The 9,367-nt window shown below is 55.7% G+C and overlaps 1 protein-coding gene across 1 annotated transcript; it reads right to left on the bottom strand.

The window, feature by feature from the left end:
- Nucleotides 1-5,486: 5,486 nt before the first annotated feature.
- Nucleotides 5,487-8,420, bottom strand: CDKN1B (cyclin dependent kinase inhibitor 1B). The gene is made up of 3 exons (XM_054399602.1): nucleotides 7,898-8,420; nucleotides 7,190-7,320; nucleotides 5,487-5,965 (listed from the first exon to the last, which is right to left on the bottom strand). The coding sequence occupies exons 1-2, from the start codon at nucleotides 8,370-8,372 to the stop codon at nucleotides 7,199-7,201; spliced, it is 597 nt and encodes a 198-aa protein (XP_054255577.1). The 5' UTR covers nucleotides 8,373-8,420; the 3' UTR covers nucleotides 5,487-5,965; nucleotides 7,190-7,198.
- Nucleotides 8,421-9,367: the final 947 nt, after the last annotated feature.

Below are 9,367 nucleotides of genomic sequence, written 5' to 3'. Positions count from 1 at the left end.
GACAGGGATCTGCTGGAGAGAGTCCAACAGAGAGCCACCAGGATGATGAAGGGAATGGAGCACTGCCCTATGAGAAGAGGCTGAGAGCCCTGGGGTTGCTTAGTGTGGAGAACAGAAGACTGAGAGGGGATCTAATAAATGTCTATAAATATCTGAGGGCTGAGGGTGTCAAGAAGGAGGAGACAGGCTCTGCTCACTTGCACCCTGGGATAGGACAAGGGGCAATGGATGGAAACTCCAGCACAGGAGGTTCCACCTCAACATGAGGAGGAACTTCTTCACTGGGAGGGTCACAGAGCACTGGAACAGGCTCCCCAGAGAGGTTATGGAGTCTCCTTCTCTGGAGACTTTCAAGATCCATCTGGATGTGTTCCTGTGTGACCTATGCTAGATTCTATGGTCCTGCTCTGGTAGGGGGGTTGGACTTGATGACCTCCTGCAGTCCCTTCCAACCCCTAACATCCTATGATCCTATGAGTCTGCCAGGAGCACCCAGTGGGTCAGCTTGGCTTACCTGGGCCATGAATGGGCATCCTCCACTGCTGGTCTTCTATCCCTCACTGTGGCAGCTGCAGCACCCCAGTTGTCAGGCTTCATCTTCCAAAATCCAGAGCCAGAAAACTCCTCCAGGAGCCCTGAGAGGTGGCCCCCATGGGCACCTCAACAGCAAACAAAGCACTTGTTCCCTTTTCTTGTGGGAAGCCTGAGGATTAGCAAGGTTTACTAAGATGGGGAGGGTGCACACAGCCAGGCCTAGCTGTGGTAGGGGATTGGGGGGGGTCCAAAGGCATTGCCCCAAACCCCACTCCCCAGTAAGAGAACAGTGGAGAAGCAGCAGAAGCCAGAGTTGTCCTCTCTCTCCCTCCTTCTCTCCCTCACCAGTGGCAATGCACAGCTTCACCCCTGATTGCAGGGTGTGGGGAGCCAAAAAACAAAAGGTAACACAGCTGTATCTGCTTAACTCCATCAGATCTCAATTGGACACAGGTGAGCATGTGTTGGCTCCTCGGCACAGGCCGGCAAGCTCGGTCAGATCACATCTTGCTTGCAGATTAGGCCTAGAGAAGCAGGTGTCCCACAAAAGCAAAGCCCCTTTGGGAAGCATGCCCACTGGGGGACGTCTGCACTTCTCCCTGGCCCTCTCCACCCATCCATTCCTTTGAACCTTCCATGCAGGTGCTCTTGTCCAGGGAGCTGCTCTGGCACCCCTGAAGCCAGGACACTGTTTTCCCATGTCCATGGCAGCTCCAGGCTGATAGCTGGCTCTCCAAACAAGTAACAAAGGGTCCCCATCTACCATGGGAGCAGGTCAGCTCCTGTTTTGGGTTGTTTTTTTTTTTCACTTCAGCACATTCCCCTGTTTTTGTGCCTGATTTTGAGTCTTGCACCAGCCGATGTGAGTAAGGCAGTTAGAAGGCTGGGAGAGGAAAGATAAACAAGCTCCCTAGGTGGAGAAGGTGTCCAAGGCTGGGTGAAACACAGCAAACAAGTGCAGCTACTACTAGCCCAGTGTGAAAAACATCTTTTTATGTATTTATATATTTATATTTTTTAGCTTAATAAATAAACAAAACATTGGAGATATGGGGGGAAAAGAAAGTATTTGGACAGAAAACCTTCAACATTTTTCCAGTAAAATCAAAGCTGAAAAGAGCTCATTGGGGGACAGAGTAAAACACTTCTCACCATATAACCTCGTTATTTTACCATAGCTTACACATATTGTTAAAAGCCATTATACTACGAACGTTTCCTTCTGGTATTTTAAAAAAAAGCAATGATTCATCCAAACAGCCTAAGAAGAGGCTGAAACAAAAACCTGTTGGCATTTCTGAAGCAGAATGTTTCCTTCTGCCAATGCAATTCAGGCTTTCTTCAGAGCTTTGTTCTTCAGTTTTGGGTTTGTTTTTCTCAGCTGAACCTACCCAGCTGTACTGATAGGTACGGACGCCGGAAAAAAAGCTTCGTTTTCCAGTCGATTTCCCCACTCGAGGAAGAGGACTCGGCTACGTGTACGTGTAGCGAGAAGGAGGAAGGGAGGTTCTATGCGCGGTCCCGCGACTGCCGGCGCGCTCCCGCGGGGCGGCCGCGCCTATTGCATCAGTCGGGGCGGGACACGCACGGGCCGTTCGCCGAGCGCAAAGTGCGTGCGTTGTGTTTTGTATGTTCCCGTCCCTCTTTTCTTCCTCGTCCCCGCCGGGCCCAGGGCGGGGCAGCAGGCGAAGGGAAGCGGCGAGACAAGGTTGCCTCCAGCCGCCCGAGGAGAAAATGCTGCTACGAGGAGGAAAGAGGGGGAAGAACGCAGGAGGGGAGAACACCACACGGTGTGGAACGTTACAAAATTCCTCCCGCCGCGCAGACGGGAGGCCCGGCCCAGAACTGCTCCGCTCCACCTTAAATCTCCCCCACGGCGCAGGCCGCTCCCCCCGGTGGAGGCGCACTGCGCTCCGCCGCAACAACAAGCGATGGCTCCGGGGGCAGGATAACGCGGTCGCCCCGCCCCCAGGGAAGGGACATCGGGGCGGATTTCAGCGCGTCCTTCTCCGGTGTTTTCCCTTCTCGCCGCGCCGCCGGCTCCGTGCACTCTCCCCGCCTGGGGCTGGCCGGGGGAGGAGGCGGGGAGCCGGGCAGGGGGCGGGCGGCGCCGCTCCCCTGGGGTGGTGCGTTCGGGGCGGGTGCGGCCCTAGGTGAACGACGGCTGGTGCCGGCCCGGCCTGCGGAGCGAGGTGAAAACCGCCATCGGCTGCCGGACAGCGGCGGAAAGCAATACCGCAGCTGGAGCGGTGGACGCTCAGCGGGCAAATCCCAAATCTGACCTGGTGGAGCAGCAGGCTTGGACCCCCCCCACACTCCCAACCCGCCGCAGCCTGGGGGCTCCAGCACCCCCACTGACCTCTCCCGGCCTCCCCTCCACCCCACCACGCTGCCCTGGGCGGCCGCTCCCTTCCCGCGTCCCCCACCGTTGGCTGCCGAAGGGACAGTTTTCGCGGGGATAGGCCTGCCCGGGGGCGGAGGGGCGCCTCCGTTTTCCGTCGTGATCACTTTGTTCGTGCTGGGGAAACGGGGAAAAAAACAAACAACACACCAGCGAAACTTTGTTTGTTTGTTCCTTACATTTTCGCCACGGTTTTCCACGTTTCCCCGCCTGCAACTGCACACACCTTCTCCCCCCCCCCACTGCCCCGCCGCTTCATCCCCCCCTGCAGTCCATAAGACAGCCTGGAGTCAAACTGGGGGATGAGGGTGGGGGCGGGATAGCGGAGCGCACTGGGGGAGGGCGCAGGCCAGGGTGTTTAGTGATCCTTTGCAGCCGGAGAAGTCAATCGCAAGCGCTGGCTGAGCCCTGTCCCTGCTCCTCGGCCCTGGGACAAGCCCGGGGTGTGCCATCTGCCCGAGTCGGGGGTGGGAGCAGGTTGGGGGGCGGGGGGCAGGAGAGCGGAGCGTGTCTGTCTCCTTTCCGCGTCCTTCCCCAGAGCAAAGCTGACTTCGGGGCGGTTTCAGAGCGAGGGCAAGCCCCGGCGCAGCCGGGGTAAACAACAGGACCGCGTAGCAGCGGGTGCAGGAAGAAGCCGGCCGGGGGTTGTGTGTCCACCCCACCGCCCCCTTATTTACGTGTCTATTTGTCCCTCAGAAGCCGGAGGGATGAAAGCGCCTCCCATCCGCATCGGCCTGCGCGGGTTGCGGGGTGCCAGCGGCCCCGGGGCACAGTGACGCGGCCCTGCTTTGCCGACTGGGCGCGGCGATGGAGAGCCTGCGAGGCCAAGACGCGCCCCTCCACCCACCCCCCAATCTTTCTGCGCCCACCCCCAGCCACGGTGCTATCGCCGCTGTCCGGCGGTGAGCGGCCTCCCGCGCACCGTCCCCACGGCGGGGCGCGGGGAGTTGGGGGTAACGCGGTGGCGATGCGGTCCCTGTCGGGACCCTGATGGCGGGGCCGGGAGGAGCTGGGAGTGGCCGCCGCCGGTGCCTGCAGCAGCATCTGCTGGGACAGGGGTGTGCCAGGCGCCATCTTTGTTAGCAGGGAACGCGGCGCGGGGAGCGGCCGCTCCGGCCTCGCAGGCAGAGCCGGCGGGCGGGGGGCAAGGTTAGCAGCGTGGGTCCCGATAGCTCCCTCGAGGTGGGGGCAGGAGCGAGGTAGATCTGGGAGATCTCTGGTGCAGAAATGGCGGCGGTCCGGCCTACGAGCGTGGCTAACTTTGGGCTCGTCTTTGAAGCCTTGCAAGTCAAAACGCCCAAGTGCGAAAAGCACCTCGAGCTACCTATTCCCTACCCACCCCCCACAAAAAAAAATGAGAGGAAATTCCTCTTTTCCATTAAAGCGGCACATTATTCCCAGTTATCGCGGAGGAGGAACCTCACTGAGGGTGAAGAGAACGAGCTGCATTCCTTACTTTTCACCTGCCCTGGAGACACAGGAAGAGATCCCCGAAGGAAACCTGCTGTTACTTCTCGAAGGAGTCTTCTCCTGTGCCAGGCTGAGGGAGGTTGAAACACACACTAATGAAGAACGTATTTCTTATATATGGCAGTTTTCTTTATTGATTGCTTGATGTGAAACAATATAAATCTGGAAAAAAAATATTTTCCCACACATTACCAAAAAATAAAAAAAAAAAAGATTGGCTCAGTCTGCAATCCTTTAAGCACAGCCGTATTATTAAGGAAGAAAAAAAAAAACACCCAAAAAAACAAACAAAAATTAACAAAACCAAAAAAATCCAAACCAAAACAAATGATCAGGAAAGAAAAAAAAACCAAACAAACACAAACCCAAACTAAAAAGTCTACCAAACAGAGCATTTACAAATGCACAAAAACATGCCACTTTGGCTTTATGGGGAAAAATATTGTCTTCTAGATTAAAAAAAAATAATAAAAAAAGAAAAAATCTTTTAACATAAATAAGTTAGTATAATTTCTCAGTGTCTTTACAGAGTTATGTACACAGGTACACTTCAAACTTCTTTTTTGTTGTTGTTTTATTTTTACAGACAGGTACACAGGCAATGCAGAAATACTGATTAAAGATGTAGTATCCCTTTTTTTCCCCTCACAGACAAAACCCTTCAGGAAGTGGGTGAAGAGCAGAAAACATCAGTATTTGAGATGCAGAGGAAAAAAAAAAAAAAAAGGCTTCCAGATTAGGTTTAAAAAAAAATACTAATAAACAACAAAACCTCCTCACAAACAAACAAATAAAAACCAATCAGGAAACCAGGCAATGCAAATGGGATGAATACAACTTTTACAGGGATTCGAATTTGCTGCATGGACTTGAGGTGGGGATAGGGTGGGCCTAGCACATAATCGAATCATCACAGCCCCCACCTTTTCAGCTTAATGAAGTGGGAAAAATTTTCATGAGCAGACAGCAATAATCTGCTCTGAGCAGGGTTACCACCATGGGACAGTAAAAAAAAAAAAAAAAAAAAAAAAAAAAAAAAAAAAAAAAAAAAAAAGATAAAAAAAAGACAAGCAGACCCACTTAAAGGGACAATACATCTTTAAGTAATACAAACCCTACACTGCTTCTCTTCATACGTTTCTTTCCTTGCTAGATTGTGAAAGCAAGTTCCAAACAGTCACCCTTCTTCCACTCCCTCCCCCCACTCCCAACAAGGTTTATGTGCTACATAAGGTAAAAACTATATACACAGGTAGTACAATGAAGCAAATAAGGAAACACCTAATTGCACAATGCTACATCCAATGCTTTTAGAGGCAGGTCTTTTAAGAGTGCCTAGAAAAATCTTAGTGTTATTGTTTGCTTTCTTCTTCTTGACATTTTTTGTTTGTTTTGCTGCTGTTGTTGGTTGGTTGTTTTGTTTTCAGTGCTTGTACAGAACCTCCATGCCCCGGAGATCGGCCGATATGTATTTTAGTCTCCACTACAACTTTACATCTTCCTCGCTTCATCGCCCCCCGTCGCACCCCAGGAACGAGGACACAACGCACATCCTCCGCTCTGTAAGGGAATGGGGGGGAAGACGGGGGGGGGGGGAAACGGGAGAGAGAGAAGGCGATTAAAAAAAACGTCCAGAAGACGCGCGATCCGCTGCGCAACCGGTCCCAACCGACGCCGCATCCCCAGGGCGGTCAGGCCCTGTTCGGGCGGGGTCCCGCCGCCGGCACTGCCGCGGGCGCTCGGCGGAAAAAAGGAGAGCGGCGGGAGCCCTCCTCCACTTCGGCCCGGGGCTCGGCCCGCTCCCTCCCTGCCCCCACCCCAAACAAGCGGGCGGTAGTAGCGGCATTTGCATAGCTGACGTGCTCCGCCACGGCTCGCCCCAGCGGGACCAATTTGTTGCGAACTTTTCTTTTACAGCTTCATCTCTTTCTGCACAATCGCAAATCGTGTTTGTAAACCTTTCCCCGAAACCTCGGCTCCAAAACCGCCGGCGCAATTTATCAGCTCCCTCCCGCCCCAGCCCTCGCCTTAAAACAAAACAACAACAAGAAGAGGGGGAGCGACACAACGCAGCTCCCATTAACCCGCTCCCTTCCCTTTGCCAGCGCCTAAACCCAAACCAAAACAACTCGGGGGACGAAGAGGGGGCACAAAAAAAAAAAAAAACAAACACCAACACCACAACCACCAAAGAAACCAAAGGAGCTCTGCCAAGCTCGAATTTTAAATAAAATACCCAGATTCCCCTTAAACCCAACTTATTCCTCCCGGGCTATGAGGTCACCGCGACGCCAACGCTGGCATTGTAGGTGAAAAAGCATCGGAAAGTGGGGGGCCGGGGCGGGACACACGGGAAGCCCCCCGAAATCCCTTGTCATCTGACATCACGCGCTAGCCGAGCTGGAAACGCGGTCCCTCCACCCGCACGGTCCCTGGGAACAGGCCCTCCCTGCCGCCGGTCTGGCTGCCGGAGGGCAGGGTCGGTGCCACCACGACCTGGGCTGCAGCCGCCGCCACCAGCCCCTGCCCCGCCGCGGACCGGGATGCTGCGCTTCACTCCTTGTTTTGTTCAAGTCCTGCGCGTCCCAATCCCACCCTCCAACACACACGCCCATCTCCGAGCGCTCGGGGAAAGGCCCCCTTCTCTGTGGCAAACCCCGAGGGGCTCCAAGCTCCTTTCCCCCCCAAAAAAAACCTTCTCCTCCAGTTAGAGCACGACACCCACTCGGTAACCCTTTCTGTCCCTTATTTACACCCTAATGCGCAGCCTAAAAGGGAACCTACCTAAACAGTTTACGTTTGTTGTCGTCTTGGGCTTGATTTCTTGGGTGTTTGCTCCACTGAACTGGCATTGGGGGAGTCTTCTGAAACCTCTTCTTCTGTTGTGTTGGCTCTTTTATTTTGAGGACAGGAATCTAGGAGGGGAAAATTAAAAACAAGGGCGGGGGTAAGGTGTTATTAAAATACTTTCCTTCCAGATGTTTGCTTGTCATCCAAGGAGAGTAGATGGGGCTGAGTGGGGGAGGGGGAACGCTCCCGGATCCCCATGTAAGCTATCAGCTACTTGAAAGGGAACTGGGGGGATGGGAAATAGGTTCTTCTCTAAGTGAGAGATGCAATTTGCCTGATTTCGGCTGAAATCTCTGTCCCTCTTTTTGCTTCGCGGACGCGTTACGAACGTTCCCCCAACTGCCCGGGAGGCCGGGCGCCTGCGGAGGAACGATCCACGTCTAAAGGGTTTTCCTTGCGCATCAGCTACTAGCTCCCATGTAACGCGGGACCCCTCCCCACCCCGGGACAACAAACAGCACCTGAGCTTTTTTTAGGCGAAAAGAAGCAGGGGTGGGGTGGGTGGTGGTACACCAAGTCGGCACAGCCCACGGCGGCCAGGTCACATATGGCCCCCGGCGAAGGGGCCGAGAGCCCCGGCGCTGAGACCGGCAGGGCGGGCGGGCGGAGAAAAGCGCTGCCGCCTTGGCGAGGGTACGTTACCATCGGTAGCAGGTCTTTTCCTCTGCCCAGTGCACTGCTCTGCAAAGTCCGTCTGATTTTCAGAAACATCAGTCTTTTGATCTACACAGTGAGTGTCCTCTGAGATTCCCTGAGAGCCGACAAAACCCATGGTTTGGCAATTCCCGTTTACATCCAAGCTCTGGCGGCCAGCGGACTTGCAGGCAGCTTTCAGTAGCCTCGGCGGTCTGAAGTAGAAGTCGGGCGAGCTCCCCTTCTCCACGACTTGCCACTCGTACCTGCCTTCCAGCGGCTTGTGATTCTGGAAATCGAAATTCCACTTCCTCTGGCATGCCTCCTCCATCTCCTGGCGGTGCTTCATCAAGTCCCTGTTTAGTTCTTCGTGGTTCACCGGCCCGAAGAGGTTCCTGCACGCAGACGGCTTCGGGTACTCTGACTGCCTGGCTTCCATGCGCTCCAAGGTAGGGCTCCCATTAGAAATACGGACGTTTGACATCTCCCCCCACCCTCTTTCTTCTGGCGGCGGTTGTTTTGCTCGCTGCTCTTTCCCCCCTCCCAGCCACCGCCGCCGCCGCCTACTCCTCCTCCTCCTTCTCCTCCTCTCCGCCTTCTTACTTCTGTGAGCTCGGCCGCTCTTCTCCGCGGCTCCTCTCCGCGCTGCCCCTCTCTCCGGCCCCGCTCGCCCACGGAGAAGGGCCGAGGAAGGGCCCTTGCATAAGCGCCGGCCCGGGGGTGAGCCCCGAGAGCCGCCGCCGCCGAGGATCCCCGGGCGGGTAGAGGTGCGGTGCGGGGTCGGGGAAGGCGGCCCCGCGCTGCCCCGCCAGCGATGGTGATGCCCCCGCCGCTCGCACCGGCCGCCGCGTAGTAAAAGCGTAGACGGAAAAAAACAAGAGGAGACGAGCCCTTTTCTCAGTTGCCCAATATGGCGATTGAAGGGAGGCTGACGAAGAAGAAAATGATTGACAGGACGAGTCTATTTAAACAGCCCGGCCGAGCCATTGGTTACGGCGGCGGGCACCGCCCCGTCGGCCTGGCCCTGCCTCGCCGCCGCCGCCGGCTCTAAAGGTGGCTCCGAGCTGTCGGGGATGGGGAGCGATGGACGCGGGGGAGGAGGGGGGTGTGAGAGAAGGCGTCGCGCTCCCTGCCCGCCTTCGTCTGCTCCCTCGGCAAAGCCCGAGCCCGGCGGAATTTGTGCCCACCACTCACTCACTCCCCCACCCCCAAAAGACCCCTGCCCCATCTCGTCGCTTGCCCTGAGAAGCCTGGTTAATGGTGGTTACGTTTTGATCCGTTCCTGTCACAGGAGGCTCTCCCACCACTCTGATTTTCCCGGGTTGGGCTCTGGCGATGCAGCCCCACCCACCCCCCTACCTCCAGGGTCTGTGGTTAAGCTCGGGGCTGGTGGGAGAGCTGTCCCACCCGGGACCTGCAGGGGAGACCAGCAGCCTGACCTCACTGCACCTTCGACCCCACTGGCAGCAGAGCCAGGCT

Source organism: Indicator indicator, chromosome 3, assembly GCF_027791375.1.
Source record: "Indicator indicator isolate 239-I01 chromosome 3, UM_Iind_1.1, whole genome shotgun sequence".
Lineage (NCBI taxonomy): Eukaryota > Metazoa > Chordata > Aves > Piciformes > Indicatoridae > Indicator > Indicator indicator.
This window is presented reverse-complemented; position numbering and strand designations above follow the sequence as displayed.

What these genes read in the sequence shown, in the direction of transcription:
- CDKN1B (XM_054399602.1), bottom strand. Translation starts at nt 8,372, where the DNA reads ATGTCAAACGTCCGTATTTCTAATGGGAGCCCTACCTTGGAGCGCATG. An exon ending in GAAAAGACCTGCTACCGATG is followed by an intron (nt 7,321 to 7,897) that starts GTAACGTACCCT and finishes TTCCCCTCCTAG; the next exon opens with ATTCCTGTCCTCAAAATAAA.